The sequence below is a fragment of the Neurospora tetrasperma genome, assembly GCF_000213175.1.
Source record: "Neurospora tetrasperma FGSC 2508 unplaced genomic scaffold NEUTE1scaffold_2, whole genome shotgun sequence".
Lineage (NCBI taxonomy): Eukaryota > Fungi > Ascomycota > Sordariomycetes > Sordariales > Sordariaceae > Neurospora > Neurospora tetrasperma.
This window is the reverse complement of record NW_009799100.1, coordinates 649,636-667,981: the sequence shown is the minus strand read 5'-3', so window position 1 is coordinate 667,981 and position 18,346 is coordinate 649,636. Positions and strand designations below refer to the sequence as shown.

Sequence of the window (18,346 nt, the reverse complement as noted above, 5' to 3'; positions counted from 1 at the left end):
AAGCCGCTATAACCAGCCCAACTCCAACGTCAAAATACTAGAATTACCATTTGCACCAAAACCCGGTGAAAAAGCCTTTGCAATTGGTCCGTGCAACCTTTTCACCCGAAGTACCTTTTTCCCCGGTGAAAAGGTCCAAAAAAGGCTACGGATCACGCCCTTAAAGTAGGAAATTGGATAAAGTGTATAAAGCGTCAAGAGGGAAACGGGTATGTGTGGGTAGGTAGGATTTCCCTTTACCAAACACTGCCCAAGACCTTTAACATGTCCTGAAAGTCACCAGGAACTCCCAAACCCGTTACAGGATCCCACCCCTTCTTCGCATCCCATCCTCCCAGAATAACATTTCCGCTCTTCTCTCCCTTTCCCACTCCAACCTCCCCTTCCCAATCACCTTCCTCTTCATCTCCCTTACCCTCCTTTTCTCTTCCGCGTATACTGCCATCCTCCGTCGAGTTCCCCTGCCTCTTCTCTACAAGACTGTGCCTTCGGTCTTTCCCCTTCCCCTTGCCTTTCCTCTCCTCAAGCACCTCCCCAGGAAAGACACATCCCTCACTTCGTCCCCACTTCACATCCTCCAGCACCCCCCTCACCCTTGGGTCCGAATACAAATGTCCATTCAACCACCCCAGGCTCCTCTTCCCTTGTCTCAAGCGTTGATCATTCACAAGCGCCACCATAGCCGCCACCACCGGCGTTGACGCACTCGTCCCGCGTACTTCCACCATCTCTCCGCGGTACACGATCTGGAAACCCGAGCCAATGGCAGCAATGTCTGGCATACCGCGCCCGTTGTGGGAGAAGTAGACTCCTTTCGGATCACGGGGCTGGCTTGGTTGACCCGGTTTGCTTGACTGAGAGCGGAAAAGGCTGGATACGTAAGGGTCCACTGCCGCTCGCTGCCAGTGAGGCCGATCAAAGTACTCGCTGAAGCCACCGCTAGAAAACGCAGCGCCGGTAAGGTTAAGTGCAGTGTTGTCAGTTGCTCCTACACTGGTAACCCAGGGACAGGAAGCAGGGAACGTGGGCACGAATGCCCGTCTACCCGATCCATCGTTTTTGATGCAAGTGTCGCCGCCTCCGGCCGAGAAGCCAATACCTGCTGCTCCCCCGTCGCCAGTTGCCACAAGAACGGAAGTACCGCGTGCTGCCAAGGCAGCAAACAGGTCGCATACTCTGTGAGCGTATTTTCGCGGAACAGATTGTTCGTCGTCTGCATAGCTGATGCTCAGAACGTGCGGTATTTGGTTGTCAGGTAAAGCAAGAAGGGCTTGCAAGAACTCAAGGAAGGGCTCGTTGTTCGCTCTAGGATCGTTCGTAGGGAGGGGACGGCCGGAAGAATCGAGTTTGGTCCCGCGCCCACCAGTGGCGTAGTAAATCACTTGAGTAGGATGACCCAGACTGAGAGCGTATTGCACGTCGAGGTTGGCTTCAAGACCAGAGAGGGCGGGGTCGGTGGAGTGCGGATCCCAACGGGTGGCGTTGTTAAGGAGGGTTATGGTGATGTTGTAGGGAGGCTCGGTGGTGGTGTTTGTGACGGGAGGAAGCGTAAGGCTACCCCCACTGCCGCCCCGGGACGGAGTGGGTGTGGGGGGGAGCAGTTCAGGTGCGTAGGTGGCCAGGAAGGAGGTCACATCGCGGTGAGTGATGTGTTGTTCCAAGAAACCAGCGATGCCGAAACGCACGGGGGAGGGGGAGTGAGAGTCGAGGGGTTGAGTGTAGGTGAGGTTATAGAGCTTGCGAATGCAACCGGGGAATGTGCCGGTCCAGCAAGGAGGGGCAAAGAAGTCCTCTCGGGCGGACAATTCGAGTTGAGTTGGCTGGCGTCGGCTGAGGCGGAGGGTACTGTCGTTGCGGTGGCGAGGAGGCATGAAGTGTGTAAGTGGGTAGACGAAGTCGATGTCGTCGTTGAGCCACTTGGGGATCGTGTAAGAGCGGGCACGAAGGATCTGGGTGATGGGGTCACCGTTGTATGAGTAGTAGGCTAGGTCGGCTTCAAAGAGCACCTGGACTGTAGCAGCTGTAGTGTCGAAGGTGATCCAACTATTGTCCGCATTGTGGCTTTTGATACCGTGGGACTGTAGCCAACGGCCCACCGCTGTGACTGACTTCTGGTCTGGTTGACGGTGTTGCTCAACCTCTTCCTTTGTAAGATGACGGCTGTTGGGGTGGCTGTCAGATGTAGATTGCTGTAAGAGACGTCTTTTCAGCTCTTCTATCCCGGGTTCTTTCAGCGCTATGGACAGTTGTATCCGATCGGAAGCGGTGGCATGGCGATCGACCCTCCACCCCGCCGGTAGATGGCCCGCTTCTTCAAGAACGATTCTTGAGGCAGTAGCCAACGAAGAGAGAAGAGCAAAGAGCCTGAAAGCCCAAAGGTAAAACTGGAACATCGTGACTACAGAAAGAAAGAAGGCGAAGCGAGCAGTGATTTTGAAAACTTTTGCCGTACCTTGATGATAGCACCACTGTCGTTGTCTAGCCACGCGCAGATGGTGTTGCCGGTTTATATGTCTGGCGCATGAACACCTGGCCAGATTTGATGCGCTAATGCTGAACCCGAATGCTTCGTGATGTATGGTCTGACGATGTAGAGGCCTGTCAATAAAATGGATCCGCAGACACGGTATGCGTGGTGGACGTGATCGCTTCCCCGCGTCGATTTCTACCTGGATTCAGGAAGATTTGGCCGTCGCTCATGACCAGAAGATGCTGCTGAGATCTTGGTTGCCAAGGGAATGGTACATGGAGGCTCAATGTTTCTAAATTTGGAAGACCAATATACTGGCGCTGACACCGCTGGGACAGTAATATGTAGCTGCGTTGTGGTGTGGTGTCGAGAGTCGAACCGAGTTGGTGAGCCGCGGGCGCTAGATTCAGCCGCGAAGGCAGAAAGCCTGTATGGGAGCATTGGTGGGTATATCGACAGTCACAGGGCAACGGAAGAAGGGAGTTTGCCTCTTGATACAGTAAGAGTATTGCTGTTCATAAATAGAGGACAAGCTTCCAGACCCTTAACAGAGTCGTAGGTCCATGGTATCTAGCTGACACTTGGCAGTCGCAAAGAAACGCCGATATGAGCAATTGTTCGGAACGGCTAGAGTGCCACGGTACCAGTACCCTCGGATACCACCTCAGGCTTCCTATTGACTTCGCCTCCAGCGTTTATTGCTTGTATTCCCCACCGAGGATCCTCCGCGACCGCGCTTCCAAATCGGTTCAATAGTGTTCCGACGGATACTGGGCCAATGACCGTATTGAGCACGATGGCCCAAACTGCAATGACAAAGGCCTTCCGCGACAGGTACGGTGTCTCGTTCAAGCCGATTTGGATGATGAGAAGTCCAATCTCGCCGCGCGCGACCATGGCAGTACCAAGGAAGGCTGCTGAGGACCAGTTTGGTCTTGCTGGGGGTGTCGAAAGCGCTTTCTCTGAGGGGTCCGGCTTCCTGTTTGCGATGAGATCCCACAATGGGACCACTAGGCCGACAACCAACTTGCCAGAAACCATGAGGATGGTAAAGACAATGCCCTTCCAGATGACCTCCCCTGTCCAAAGTTCGATAAATGGAATGGAAAAGCCGATGCTGGCGAAGAAGCATGGTTGAAGTATGAAGCGCTGTGCATCTTGGATGTATCGCTCGAACGTGTCGCCGAATGTTGGCCTCTTTTGTTTCGCGTTGTTATCAAGGTCGGTCGTGTCGCTTACTTCACTGTGGCGGACATGCTGCTTGCTAGGCAAACTCGACACCACTGTCCCGGCCAGGAATGCGCCGAACAAAACGCTTGCGCCGGCATAGGCAGCAATGGCCAGAAACGCGCAAAGAACCAGCACCATCAGGACCATGTTCGCGACGTGCCCGAACTTCCGGAAGAAACGCGTCTCGATAGCTGGCAGGCGGAACAGGGGGCCGAGAACAAACTTGGCTGCGAGAGGCGTCAGGATGGCCATGAGGCCACTGGCAAGGATAGGCTGCCCTATGACCCAGCCCAGGTTCGCATTCTCGATGTCACGCAGCTGGGAGATGACACTGACAAGGACCAGACCGCAGACATCGTCGAGAATGGCGGCGCTGATGAGTACAGTGCCGACACGGGTCTGGGCAAAATCGTGCTTTGACGAGGCGCTGTTTATGACGACGAAGGTGGTCCCAAGGGAGGTAGAGCACAGAGCAGTGCCGACGATGAAGGCTTCGAGAGGGCCTGTCGTTGGGTTAGCAAGATGTCTTTGACTAGGATAAAAGGGATAACAGACCATAGCCAAAGCCAGCATAGAACAAGGCAAACGTCAAGGCAATCGGGGTGAGCACACCAAGAAGCGCCGCGCTGGTGCTAAGGAACAAGTTTTGCCAAAGGAGATCCAGGCGAATGGTCAAACCACCTTCAAAGATGATGATGACGAGGCCAATGTAGCCCAAGGCGAGAAAGGTTTCCTGCCATTCCAGAGCCAGGATGTTGCCAATGGGGACGCCGTAGATGAGGCCAACAATGATTTGGCCAATGAGCCCCGCTCGGAGCACCTTGTCGGCCACCCATTCAGACACGGCAAGAAAGAAGAAGAAGGAGATTAAGATCAAGATGCTGACGACTGGGGGAAGGAGGAGGAAAGGTCAGCCGGTTGTTCCTCGTTGGAGGGAGCGAGTGACAACTGAAGCGATAATTGGAAGGGAACGTACTGTCTGGTTCATGATATTCGAGGAAGGCGCCATTTCCTTGGGCGCTCATTTGGGGCGTATCGCAAACAGCACTCCAGCTTGACCAATGTTGCGCAGCGCGGGGGAAGCGCTGCTGTGGTATAGTAACGAAGCTTGGAGTAATTGAGTAAGAAATAAAGCAGTGATATGCAAGAGAAAACCCACGAAGCACCAGATGGATGTTTTGTTACGTAGGTCGTGACTGCAAATGTGAATTTCACGCGATGACGACGATGTTGTTGTTTCCTCCAGTTCTGTCACAGCGCAATCAGAAGGTCAAGTGCCTGCAGTCTTGGCGGTCTGTCCAACTGCTTTCTCGGCGGAGAGGTCTGTGCCTTTCTGTAAGCACGGGCCACACAACGGCGAAAAGACGTCGCCGAGTGGACGTTCCTTGGCAGACTCTCGATTTCTGGCACTCCGAGTCGGACTGCAAGAATGCTCCATTTGATGGCAGCGAACCCAAGCCGACTCTAGTCCACCAAATGCTCTCATTGCACTCCGCGCATTCAAGCACTTCCACTTTCACACTTTCTGCGTCCTCATCCCCATTATTGTTGAGCGCGCCCTCAAGATGTGCTGACCACTGCAGGTCATAGTGTGCCGCTGTCTGTCACTGTCGCTGACGGGGGCTGTCTGCTCTCACCACTCCCGGGTTAGGGTTGGAGGTTATCCAACATGAACAACATCATCGAAGACACTCTCCCGTGATGATCCCATTCCACGCACCAAGAGGATCATTGTGCCGAAAAATGCCTCCTGGATGATCTAACATTATGCCAATGTACTCTCTTCCCGTCAGTATACGTTAGGCTTACCGGCGTCATCATTTGCTCTGTCTGCTCTTCATTTTCCCCAGCCAGAGCCAAACTAGGTAGGGAAGGCGACATTCCTGGTTCCCTCAAGCTCACACCGACGTGTGACAGTCGTGGCCGACCCTACTCCGAAACGCTGTAAGTATCTCATTCCAATTGGGCGGGAAACCCCCGCTAATCGTTCCCTTGATCGGTCCCCTTAGCACATCCCCTCAAACCCATACCACTACTAGCTCAACAGAAACACCATACACTTATACAAGGGGCATAACATACCCCTGAAAACCCTCCGCCATGAAGCTGGTCTTCACGCTCGCAACCTCCGCCCTCCTGGCGACGGTCCCCGTCATCGCCTCTCCCATTATCCCCAACACCGCGAAAAGAACATCGTCACTGTTAGCGCCACAACCGTCTCCAACATCATGCATCCCACCACTTCGATTGTTGCTCTTCGATCGGAGGTGTCAGAAACTGCTGAAAAGTCTGACACGGACGTTAATGAGTCTGACAAGTCTGACGAGTCCAATTATACCACGTCTGACTCTGAACACGAGATCTCCGACAAGGATGCCTCCTCCTCTTCCGAATCTCACCTGAACTTCCTCACCCGCCGCAGTGGTCTCCCGAAAGGGCTCCACTGCGCTCACCACGGTGCTTTATGGTTCGCCGGCTGCATAAAGAATGATCCCTAAGATTGCTGGTGTAACTACGTTAAGGCGTGGAGTGTCACTTGGCACCGCGAAAGGCCTGTTCGTGATAGCGACGGCCAACCTTACATCAAACGTGGGGTGGATAGGACGGCATTCAATGACACGGAGAAGGTACGGGAAGGATGGAGATGAAGCACGTGGACAAACTTAAAGCTCGTGACAGGCCCAAGGTGGTGTAGGTGCCGACGAAGGGGAAAGTTGATCGAAGCTTGGGGCCTTGGAAAGGGGGCTGAATATGGGTCCGCACCGGGTTGCTATCCCTGGAGCTGGGGAGATGATGCAGATGCTGATACGGGTGCTTATGCGGTAGTTGATGAGCGCCAAGGCAATGCCGGTGTCGAGATAATGGGTGTCATTGTATGACCTGCAATTCGAGTTTGAGGGCTTGTGGGAAGGTTGAGTAAATGGAAGTAATGATGAACAGTAGCAGACTCAGAAAGTGATGATCTGGGGAGAGAATGGAGGAGCGGAGGCAAGAAGTGGTGGGAGTAATGTGAGGGGGTTTGGTGGATTGGGGTTTTCATATGCATAACTCTTTCGAGTTGACAAAACCGGTACACTACCGTATCATTGTAGTATCTCGCGAAATCCAGATTCCAGGTCAGTCCAGCAACGCAGGGTTAATCAGCTGTTCACTTCAGTGATCACGTACATCAGCCAAACGCAAGCGTACGCAAATGGCAAACTATGAACGCTGCGTTGCCAGACTGATCTGGAACTGCACCTGGATTCCCTGGAAAACTGAAGTCTAAGATAATACAGTACCTGTCGGAATCTCGATGCAGCGACGACAGCGGGAGGACGCCTCGGTGAGTGATGTTCACCTAAGACGGAAATAATGGCTCACCACTCGAAGTATGCAGGCACGCCCGGATCTCTGACACTGCCGGCCTGTCTAAACTGGAAAGAACAAAGGGTCATAATCGTCCAGCTGGTAGGTGTTGGTCAGTTGCCTGCCTCATCGATACCAGGTGGAAGTCGCTGCATGTATGCCACTCGGACTTTCCCCAACTTTCTCTGATGTGCAGATGAATCCTTTCTTTTTTTCTTGCCAGCAGCAGTCTAACTCGCGTCTGTGACGCAACATTTAGCGCTTACGACTCTACTCTGGCTCCTCTGTGATAGCAATGACAACACCGTTATTCACTTGATCTCCAGAACAACTCAATGACCAGAACGTAACATTACCTCTGGGTACCGTATAGACTCGGACCATCCGTTTTCAGCTAAGCATTGCAGAACGCGCAAATCTCTTCCAAAACCCAAACCCTAAGGCACGCCAGTTACGTTTCTGTAATCGCCATTGGTAAAGCTGCCAGTTAGGCCTTGGAACCTAAAAACGGATGGCCCGAGTCTATACGGTATATCACCGTTCAACCTCTCTGGAAATGCTGCATCATGAACACTGCCCAGTAGGTCTTGCCCTGAGCTGATAACTCAACCTGAGAACTACAAGCTTTGAATGGATCGAGAGTCGAGCAGTCTGTTCAACAGTTTTTCTTTCATCCTGGACTTGGAAGTTCATGATGGCTGATGGCAGATGGATGCACGAAAAACGTGTTGCTGCATCAATGCCCATGATTTGGCATATCGCCACCAAGAAAACAGGATGTAGCCAAGGACAGGCCAGAAATACGAATGGAAATGCCACGAAGCAAGTTGAGGACACATCGAAACCCTACCTCCATGTATTTTGATCCGCCCAGCTTGCCCAGGCCACAAACTTTGTCCCTTCCAACTGAAGTTCCTCATCCTCAAAACGACTTCATTCTTCCTCAATACATCCAACTCATTCCCCCGCCAATAATCTGACCAACTCCATCATCATCACGACCTCACCATGGTTACCATCACAATGTTCCTTCTCGTCTACGTCGCCCTGCTGTTCGGGCAAATCCCTTCTTCCTTTGCTGCCCCCGAAGCACACATCGAGGGCATACAAACAACCACCAGATCTTCCACCCTTACGGTTGGGGCACCGTCTCCCAAGAGCGTGGAGACAGTCACTGTCCACGATACCCCGGCCCCATCTCCAAAGACAGTAATCAAGGTCGAACAGCCTGTGAACTCGGCATCGCCACCCGCTGGAACCAAGACCGTGATCAAATCCACCAAGACGCCGGTTGACTTGACCGAGGATTACAGTACTCGGTATCCGTGGGATCAGAACGGACTCAAGAGGAAAATAGAAATTAGGGATGTCGGAATTCAGGAGATAGAGGTTCCTTCGGGTTGGACGCCTCCTGCGGGATTCCCAACTTCCTTCCCGTATGGCAGGATTGGCAAGAGGGAAGAAAGAGACGTGGAGAGTGCCGATATTTACACGTCGTATAGGACGTTTACGGTTATTCCGGTGAGTTGACAAACTTGTCTTTTCTTTTCTCCTGGTTCTTGTTGCTCGAAGCAGGTTGGAAAGCGCCATGACCGATTCCTGTCTTTCCGAGGAATGAAACTCCTGCTACTCACACCTCACTCATCGGTTCCCTTCACCCTTTCCATCCTACCTACCCTCCCCGACTGTTCCTCCCCCTATAATCCCCTACCCAATCCCCTTCGACTCTAGTCCCAAATCATCCCATACCGTTAACACCCCTTACAATGATCCCCTCCACTCCTCCCACTCGTCCTTTCTCTTAAACTTCCGCAGTCAACATAGTATAGTGCAACTAACAAACAACCACACTACTAAAGCCCCCCGTCGCTGCCCCTCCTCCTCCTCCTCCTCCTCCCTCTCAGCCCCAGGCCCCACAGCTTCTCCCCGGCCAAATCCCCACCACCCGCTCCGACATCGACAACATCGTCGTCAAGCAAGGCGAGTGGGAACCTGCGGACATCAAGCAACTCCACATTTTTGGCTGGGACGCCGACCACCCGGAGCTAGTAGCGATAGGCGGCAAGTATGCGAATATGGTGTCTACGCTTGTCAAGTCAACGCCACCGCCGCCACCTCCTTCAGCAGCTCCCCAACCGCAACAGCAGCAACAACAACAGCCTTCTGCTCAGCAGCAACAGCAGCAGGGAGTGCCACATGGAACATATACCATTGGCACAACCACCGTGCAGACGTTCGAGACGGTTGTTACTAAGGTGCGTACGTGGACATCTACCATAGTTATACCAGATGCAACATCAATATCAGTATCAGGAGCTGCACAACCTGCACCTGCACCATCGATGTTGACGAGCCTGGTTACCATCCCTGCTGGACAGTTGGGGGGACTTAATAAGGAACCGACGGTTTTATCGGTTTTGGTGCCTGTTGAGAAACCTTCGGCTGCTGCTGCTGCTCCTGCTCCTGTGGCTTCGGCTTCGGCTGCCAACACTCCCGCTGTCCCTGCTGCTCCAGCTCCTCCTCCTCCCCCTCCCCCTCTTGCTGCTCCTCAGGTAATCTCTACTTCATACAAAATTCTTTCCCTTGTACACAACACTCCCGCCGCTCCAGCTGCCCCTGCTCCCGCCGCTGCTCCTGCTACAACTCCCGCCGCCGCTCCTGCTCCTCCTGCTACAACTCCAGCTCAGGTAGAGCAAGCACCCAGCTCGAACTCGGCCTCAGCATCGGTAAACGAGCAATCGGCATCGGTATCACAAGGCTCACAGGCTCAGGCCCAGGCCCAAGCACAAGCACAAGCACAAGCACAAGCACAAGCCCAGGCCCAGGCACAAGCACAGGCCCAGGCACAGGCGAGCCCAAAGGTACAGGAGGAGAAGATGGAGGGGGAGAAGAAAAAGGGAGATAATGTGTGGGGAACGGTGGTGCCGGGCCAGAATGTGGTTGTGGGTGGGAAGACGATGGAAGTTATGACGGTTATGGCTGGTGGGCCTTAGGATGGAGGTAAGTTCGCCTCCTCCAGCCTTCCAGCCTCTGGCCCTAGGCCCTAAGAAGAGGAGGAGAAAAGGGGGCAGGGGTTCCAGGTGAAGTTTGTTCTTTGAGGTACCTACCTATCGTTGGTACTTTCGAGGTAGTAATACCTACTCAGGTGCTTCCTCTCCTTAGGTCCAACGTAAAGGGACCTTTGAAACTTGGTGATGAGGTACATCAAGTACCAGGAAGGCGTTAGTGGGATATGGCCATCGATGGCTAAAGACCAAAGAATGAGAGGGGAGATACGTTCAGTAACAAATAAGGTGTCGTGTATACGTTCGGAGAGGCCGGGAAGTAAACGAGAGAAACAAGGTTTTCCGTAGGTAGTCTGGTAGGAGTACGGTAGGTAGTTCAGCAAATTGATGGTTTTCTTTTTCTTTTTTTCCTTTTTCTTCTTCTTTTTGTTACTGTATCCCCTGTTGATTGTTGCGATCAGTAAACGGCAAACTGGGACGTTTCTGACAGTTTGACGATACCTGTAGGTATTAGTGTGGTAGTATTTAGGTAGCGATATACCCAGAGCGCTAAGGGAGTGTCTCTGTGAAGCGAAGGCGACGTGGCATTCTACACTACAAGTAGGTAGTTGTAGATATATGGCATACTTGACGCTGACTAGACTGTTTCCATCGCTCATGGCTGTCCATCCCTCATAATTGCCCGCCGATCGAGTGACATCTGTGAGTGAGTGAGGAGGTGAGTGAATGGGAGCCAGCGAACTGGTGGTGATTTTCCGTATTCATACCTCTAGGGTACGACCCATAAGTGAGTGAGTGAGAGTGGACTGGTCGTGATTATACAATTTGTACAATTTGTACATTCCCGAAAATCGGTACCAGACGGAGCACGGTGTCCGTACCTCTACCTCTACCTAGAACCGTTTGCCCCTGGACATTCCGCTTCGTTTCCAATGATTCCCCGCAAACTACCAAATGGTAATCCTCTATGTAGCTGTCCTCGCCACGCTGTCGATAGGATAGGTAAAGGTTCATCGCCACGCTGTCGATAGGATAGGTAAAGGTTCAAGAACATGTCATGTCTGTGAGAGTTAACAATGGCTGTGCATTTGAAGCCTACCATAGTCAACGAAATTGATGATGGAATCTGTAAAACCTGCCGGCGGCATCTCCCAGGGGCAATGGATCTCCCACCCACCCGGCCAGCTGCATGCAACAACGCCTGTTGATTGTTCTGTTCCATAACAGCACTTCCAGGGGCAATCAATCAAGTCCAGTCCGGCGGGCCCGGCCCGTTCGACCGCTCGCTATATAGGTCGCGCGTTCGGGAACAGCGGGAGATGATGGGTACGGGGTGTCGGGTGTGGAATGTGGATGTGGATACCCAAGGTACTATTGTATATTGTATATTGTATAATTAGAAGAGGGAATCCACCCTTCCTGAAACCTGTCGCTACATCCGGTGGTCCGCGTGGTTTCCATGGTTAGGTATCTTATCTCGTTGGCATTGGCTGATCTGGGTGTGATGGGAATGTAGCTGATGCATTTAGGGACGATACCATGATCGCGAAGACCCAGCAGCATAAGCATTGGAAAGCAGCGTACAGGTATGAACAGAGGGGAAAGGGGCCATTACATGAACAAAACGAGAAATCATTCAAGGTCATGATAGTTATACATTATTGCTAGGAAACAAACAGGAACAAGCAGCTTTCAACCAAAGGCCAGTAACTTTTTTTTTTTTTTGAATGAGGTTTCGCCCGAGCAAAAAACTGAAACCTCTCGGTATGGATATCGATAGTGCGTATGTATATAGTAGTAACAACAATGGCTCCCAACTCCACTTCCTTCCGTCATGGCCGCGACGATTTGTTTGTTATAGTCCTGGTTGAAACTAACTCCACCCATTTCCGTCATGTTCCGATGATACAACGAACGATTCGGCCACTTTTTGGTCTACTATCTCCACCAATTGTGCTGACCCGTTCCCATGTAGAGACACCCAATTGCGCATGTGAATGTCGCTAGAGAGCGAAGACAGCGTAGTCGGTTAGAGACGTAAAAGAAAAATGCGCCGCTCGCTTCAGTAACACTTCTCTAAGCTATCGCTAGTGTAGAGAAATGCACTTATTTGCCGGGGTTGGCGGCGACAAAGTCCTTGCCCTTCTGGATGTTCTTCTTGAGGTCAACAAGGCAAGCATCAAGGAGCTTCTGCTCAACCTCATCGACGGGGCCGACGGGGTAGATCTTCTCAACACCGTTGGGGCCGAGCTCGACCTTGGAGGCGAAGAAGTCGATGCCCTGGTCCTTGTAGAGAGGGGAGTCGACAAAGGTGGGCTCGATGACGCCCTTCTCGCCCTGAGCGGCGCGGAGGAGGGACTCGGCCATGCGGGCACCGGCCATGGCCATGGAGAGGGTGGCGGAACCGGCACCGTCCTTGGCCTTGACGACCTCGTCACCGCCGAACTGGACGCGGTGGATGAGCTGCTCGTTCTTGGAGAGTTCGGGGTGCTTGCTCTGGGAGAAGAGGGGAACGATGGTGACGCCGGAGTGGCCACCGACAACGGTGATGTTCTCGTCCTTGGGGTCGGTGCCCTTGATCTCGGAAACGAAGCGGGAGGCGCGGACGACGTCGAGGGTGGTGACACCAAAGAGGCGCTTGGGGTTGTAGACACCGGCCTTCTTGAAGATCTCGGAGACGATGGGGACGGTGGAGTTGACGGGGTTGGAGATGACGAGGATGTTGGCCTCGGGGCACGACTCGGCGCAGGCCTTGGCGAGGTCGCGGACGATGGAGGCGTTGGTGTTGAAGAGGTCGTCACGGGTCATGCCGGGCTTGCGGGGAACACCGGCGGGGATGAGGACGATTTCGGAGCCCTTGAGGGCATCGGCGAGACCGGAGGCGGTGGGCTCGTAGCCCTTGACGGTGCTCTTGGTGTTGATGTGGGAGAGATCAGCACCGACACCGGGGGCGCCACGGATATCGTAGAGGGCGAGCTCGGAGACTCTGGGGTTGAGCTTGAGGAGGAGGGAGAGGGGCTGGCCAATGCCACCGGCGGCACCAAGGACGGAGACCTTGGTAAGCTGTAGTGTTGTGGTGGTGATGTTAGCAACGTGTGGTCTCGAGCTTGGAGGAGCTTGCTGGCTGACAAGCACATGATAATTGCTCATGGAGGACAACAACAACAACAACAACAACAACATACCTGGCGGGCAGAGGCCGAGAAGGCACGGGTCTGGATTCTGGAAGCGGCGAACATGGTAGCTATGGTGGACGGCGTGACGGGATGTGTGACGACGGTTGGGAGAGAAGAGAGAGAAAGGAACAAAAGTTGGAATGTCGGCGCGCGCGAAATGTTGATGAAGCTGTGCAACGAATTGTCTCGTTCCTGGGCCCGCCCAATCCGGCTTAGCGCAGCCGTTCAACATTTCGGAATGGTCGGCTGGGGATACCCCGCCCTTTCCAGCTTGTGCGCTGTGGAGGCCCAAGCCAAGCCCCCTGACACTGTGAACATGGCGCCTGAGGCAGCAATGACAGCACCTCCCAACGAAGTCACTTGTCGCTGAGGACAATGAGACGGGAGACTTGGGGAAGTTCGATGGTCTGTGCACTCATTCGTTTTACTTATGTACAAGGAACGCCAACCAGCCAGCAATCATACCACGATAGGTATGTTGCATCCGGGCAAAAGGGTCAGTTCATCCCGAAGAGCCTCGATAATTTTCAGGGTGTCAACGGAATTTGCGTCTGTCAATTGGGGAAAATGTTGGGGTCAAAGAAGCATCACAACAACCGCTGAACACACAACTCTCTAATCTGCTTCATAGTCTATCCTAGTATATGTATTGTACAGCAACGATTCTATCACAACTTCCCCCTATTATAAACATGTAGTTTAATTGGTCTTAAAACATATCCAGTTTACTCACCCCATCTTCTAACCCTCAGGTAGTCAAGTCATAACAGTCATCAAGATGCCACATCATGACCACAACTATCAAGCACTCCCTCCCATTCGCGCCCGCAGCCTCCTCTCAAACTCGGCCACCTTCTCCATTCTTGCCTTCTCCTCTTCTTCCTCCTTCTTCCTCTTCACCTCCTCCAACTTCTTGAGCTCCTCCGCCTTGCGCAGCCTCTCCCTCTCGAGCTGGTCCTCCCTGCGCACCGCAATGTCGCGAGCCTTGAGATCGCTGAACAGGTACTTGAAGACAACCTCAATGAGCCAGCACGCCACGTAGTCGAGGATCATGACAACAGTCATCGTCCACTTAAACTCATCCTTGAAGGGCACGAGCTTCATCGCCTCGTTCAGCTCGGGCACCATCTCGGTGGAGCAAGCGAAAGCAATGGCAGTGACACCAACAATGCCGTAAAACATGCCCTTGTTCTCAGACAGAGACTCGCGGAAGGGACGGCCTTGGTAGTTGACAGCAAAAGTAGAGATCTGCTGGATGAGCTGAAGGAGGTAGACGGCAGAGTTGAGCAGCGAAGGGGAGAACTCGGCCTCAAGGTCGACGCTCTCGGAGCGAGGATCGAGCTGGTCGCAGAAGCGAGCAATGTAGATAAGAGTGACCACGTGCACGGCGAACTGGCCGAGGATGGAGCCGATAATGTAAAAGTTGAAGATGTTGGGCTGGGGACGCTCCTTGGAGAGACCCTCGACCGACTTGGCGCGCGAGATGGAAAGGAAGCAGACGCTCATAAGCATACCGCTGATGGTAATCTGGCCATCACCAAACTTGATGCCCTCAAGGTAAAGGACAGACAAGCTGTAGGCGCTGATCAGGCAGTTGAGGGCGAGAATCTTGTACATCTGGATGGTGGCAACCAGAGTGCAGCGGCCTTGACGAATGATGTTGGGAATGGCAACAACGTTGCGAAGCTTGGACGTGAAAGGAGCAGCGACCGAGGCATCACCAAGCTTGAGCGTGGGAGGCTCATCGTCATCCATTTCCATATCCATCATACCAGAGGTAAGCTTGTCAGCAAACGAGGAAGCCTTCTGAGCCGCCGCAGCCTGTCTCTGCTTGGGGTCTTGGTTGATGAGAGCCTGGGCGCCAGGGGAGGTGACAGTCTCGATAGCCGCAGTGTGGTGGAGGGACTTGGCTAGCTTCTCGACGGTGATACCCTTCTTCGCCGCCTCACGCTCCATAGCAGCGTTGTAGTGCGGGTTGGAAGGTCCAGGCGGGTAGAGGTGAGCAATCAGAGCGGGGACAGGAGGAGCGGGTTGGCCCCAGCGCTTCATGAGATCAACCTGCTTCTGGTACATATCCTTGATCTTGTTGTTACGAGCGTGCTCGGCAATGCGGACGAGATCTTCCTGAGTGCCGTTGAGGAGAGCAACACCAATGTGAGCCTGCTTGAGCGCACCAACATCGTTGGTGCCATCACCAGCCATAAGAGTGTAGTAGCCCATATCCTTGAGACCGAGAAGAATGTCTTCCTTTTGCTTGGGCGAGACACGAGCGTAAACCCAAGTGTAGCGAAGGAGCGTCTTCCAACCAACCTGTCCTTTGAACTTGGCCAAAGCGTAACCAGTAACACACAGATCTTTGGTCTTAATGATCTCGGGGTCAATGGGCTTGGTAGGGTCGACCTCAATGTTAACCTTGTCATCGACGCTGCGCCAGATGAGCTTCTCCTCGCCATGGGCGCTGTGCTCGGGGGAATCCAGGATGAGGACGTCACGGTCGACAATCTCCACCTCCCTAGCGACATGGACGGCAGTGAGCGGGTTATCTCCAGTAATCATGACGACACGGTGGCTGCTCTCGTTGAGCATCTGAACGGCCTGCTTAGCATCCTCCTTGAGAGGGCACTGGAGGACAAGGAATCCGGCAAAGGTGAGGTCAGCCTCAACGTTCTCGCGCTTAAGGTCGTTGATCTTGCTGGCACCCAGCTCATTTTCGGTAGACAGTTGCTTATAGGCAAGAGCCAAAACACGAGAACCGCGGCGGGTAAAGTACTTGTAGGTCTCTTCGTAGTCCTTGGGGACGGTAACCAGCATCTTCATGATGGTCTCGGGCGCACCCTTGACACCAACAAAAGTGCCTCTGAGCTTCTGACCGGTCTTGGAGTCGGTGGCATTGATCGTGGCGACGGAGCTTTGACGCTTCAGGGCACTGGAGAACTGGAAGCGACGCTTGACCTGAACGTTACCAAGAACGGTGCTCTTGGCGCCAGTCTTGGTCTTGAGCATATCGTTCTGGCCAAGAGACCAGCCGAGGGCAGTGAGGGTAGCCTTCTCCATGGGATCACCGACAATGTCTCCCTCGTCAAGTCTAACAAGAGCGTGGGCAGTGGCCAGAACAAGAGTAGTCTCCAAACCGGCCTCGTCAACAGGGGTCATGTGGCTGTGAGCACCATCCGACTCGCGTGGGGTGTCGGTACCAGAATGGCCGAGGCCAAGACCAGCAATACCCTCGACAACGAGGTCCTCGCCAGTGAGAGTACCAGTCTTGTCGAAGCAGGCAACGTCGATACGGCCAGCGAACGGAATTCTGAAAGGCTCAGTGCAGAAGATGGCGAACTTGGCAAGAGCAGACAAGCTAGTGTTGACAGCCAAGCTAAGCTCCATGGGCAGCTCAGGGGGGACGACACTGGTGACAATCAAGACGCAGTCGAGCAGAAGCTTGGAACGCTTGCGGTCCTTGCGAACACCCTCATCCCAGACGTACCAAGAAGCGGCAAGGGCGAAGATCAGGAGGAACAGAATGAAGAACAGGGCCTCGGCGTTGTTGGCGGAGACGCGCTCAGTCGAGTAGATCATGGTGCGCACCAAGCTACCCTGAGAGGTCTCGAAACCGGTCTTGGTAACGATAGCCATTGCGCCGTTGTCGGGAGGAGTGGGAACACCAGAGGCAAGCTTGGGCTTCTCCTCATCGGGGTTGCCGTGGGTGATCTGGAGGACCTTGGTGCCGCCCCAGAGGAAAGCGTTCTTGTCCAGACCCTCGGGGTCAATCTGGGCCTCACCGGGACGGAGCTGGATGGAGTCCTTCAACAGAGGGGTACTCTCGCCAGAAAGCATGGCCTCGTTAACGATGGCGGTTCCCTCCACCAAGAGCATGTCGCAAGCAACACCGCTATCCTCCTTTGTACGTGTAACCGAGACAAGATCTCCGGGGAGAAGCTTGTCGCTCGTGGTCTCGATCCACTTGCCAAGGCGGTAGACGTAGATCTCGTAGGGCTTGATGCTCATGCTGCGGAACTCGTTGAGGGTGCGCTGGCGCTGCCAGACGACGGTGCTCTCGAAGACGACGAGCATGAACAGGGTGAAGAGCGAGTAGTACCAGTATTCGTCCAGCATCCACAGACCGACGCAGAAGACCTGGAACACGAAGAAGGGAGCGACGGCGTGTTCCTTGAAGAGCTCGGTGAAGGTAGGGACGGGGATATCGAACGTGTTGGTGCCATAGTGCTGCTCCAGTCGGTCGAGCTCCGAGGCGGTCGTGATACCCTTGGACTTTTGGAAGACCTCAAGCTTGGGCTTGGGCTCGTCGTCGATCTGGTACGTGAGGGTGCTGAAGGAGTTGGTCTCGGCGTTGTAAAGGAATCGGCGCTTCTGGAAGAGGAAGGAGATGTTGGTCTTGCCTCCGGCCTGTGAGGTGGTTCGTGTTAGCCTTCTGTCTCTTCTTTTCTCTCTCTCGGGATAGCTTGATGAGGGCAAACTAACAGTATCGCGGACAATGGGGCAGATGTCGGAAATGCCCGCGTTGGCGACGGGAATGACCTTGATCAGCTGGGCATCGTTAACGGAGCGGGCCTTCTTCGCGGTAAAGGCAGCGCGAAGGTTGATGTTCCAGTGGGTGCAGAGCCAGACGAGAGCCTGGATGGTGATGATGGTGCCGGACCAAACAAAGGTCCATTCCTGGCCGTTGATGTGCTTGTCGTAGAGATCTTGGTCGAGATAGTAGCGGAAGAAGATGGGCCAGATGATGGCAAACGGCCAGACGTAGGCGTGGAGGTAGAGAGGCAGCGGCCTCAACAGCTCGGCAGACTGGATCTGCGCGTTGTCGACGAGCGGCGCCATGATAGCAGTTCGGCGGTTGAATGCTTGTCCACTATAGAGACGGCATTGAACGGCGTCGTCTTTGGGAAGTGTCGCCGACGCGCGTATGATATGTTGAGTGGTGATGAGAGCAACAAATCGACTCGATGGTTGTCGAATACTCAGTCGGATGTTGGTTGCTCTGGTCGACGTTGGCGTTGCTCGCTGCTGCCGTGCTGAGTGGTGTTTGTCTCCGAACTGGACACTTCTTCTCGTTCGCCGGGGCCTTTGGGACACTTTTTCCCACCAAAACGGTTGGCCAAGTC

The 18,346-nt window shown here is 53.8% G+C and overlaps 6 protein-coding genes across 6 annotated transcripts; 2 read left to right on the top strand and 4 right to left on the bottom strand.

The window, feature by feature from the left end:
- Nucleotides 1-236: 236 nt before the first annotated feature.
- Nucleotides 237-2,393, bottom strand: NEUTE1DRAFT_108290 (uncharacterized protein; the record flags this gene model as incomplete). Its single annotated transcript, XM_009850716.1, has 1 exon — nucleotides 237-2,393. The coding sequence occupies one exon, from the start codon at nucleotides 2,391-2,393 to the stop codon at nucleotides 237-239; it is 2,157 nt and encodes a 718-aa protein (XP_009849018.1).
- Nucleotides 2,394-2,986: 593 nt separating this feature from the next.
- Nucleotides 2,987-4,725, bottom strand: NEUTE1DRAFT_59384 (uncharacterized protein; the record flags this gene model as incomplete). Its single annotated transcript, XM_009850715.1, has 3 exons — nucleotides 2,987-4,203; nucleotides 4,256-4,588; nucleotides 4,677-4,725. The coding sequence occupies 3 exons, from the start codon at nucleotides 4,723-4,725 to the stop codon at nucleotides 3,098-3,100; spliced, it is 1,488 nt and encodes a 495-aa protein (XP_009849017.1).
- A 644-nt stretch (nucleotides 4,726-5,369) lies between these two features.
- NEUTE1DRAFT_135788 (uncharacterized protein) lies at nucleotides 5,370-6,198 on the top strand (the record flags this gene model as incomplete). The annotated part of the gene is made up of 3 exons (XM_009850714.1): nucleotides 5,370-5,398; nucleotides 5,618-5,644; nucleotides 5,748-6,198. The coding sequence occupies 3 exons, from the start codon at nucleotides 5,370-5,372 to the stop codon at nucleotides 6,196-6,198; spliced, it is 507 nt and encodes a 168-aa protein (XP_009849016.1).
- Nucleotides 6,199-8,056: 1,858 nt separating this feature from the next.
- On the top strand, nucleotides 8,057-10,041 carry NEUTE1DRAFT_135787 (uncharacterized protein; the record flags this gene model as incomplete). Its single annotated transcript, XM_009850713.1, has 2 exons — nucleotides 8,057-8,569; nucleotides 8,908-10,041. 2 exons carry the CDS (start codon nucleotides 8,057-8,059, stop codon nucleotides 10,039-10,041), a joined length of 1,647 nt encoding a protein of 548 aa, XP_009849015.1.
- A 1,737-nt stretch (nucleotides 10,042-11,778) lies between these two features.
- Nucleotides 11,779-13,331, bottom strand: NEUTE1DRAFT_59383 (malate dehydrogenase mitochondrial precursor; the record flags this gene model as incomplete). Its single annotated transcript, XM_009850712.1, has 2 exons — nucleotides 11,779-13,116; nucleotides 13,239-13,331. The coding sequence occupies 2 exons, from the start codon at nucleotides 13,290-13,292 to the stop codon at nucleotides 12,160-12,162; spliced, it is 1,011 nt and encodes a 336-aa protein (XP_009849014.1).
- Nucleotides 13,332-13,841: 510 nt separating this feature from the next.
- NEUTE1DRAFT_78063 (cation-transporting ATPase 4) lies at nucleotides 13,842-18,268 on the bottom strand (the record flags this gene model as incomplete). Its single annotated transcript, XM_009850711.1, has 2 exons — nucleotides 13,842-17,630; nucleotides 17,706-18,268. 2 exons carry the CDS (start codon nucleotides 18,060-18,062, stop codon nucleotides 14,031-14,033), a joined length of 3,957 nt encoding a protein of 1,318 aa, XP_009849013.1.
- Between the last annotated feature and the right edge of the window lie 78 nt (nucleotides 18,269-18,346).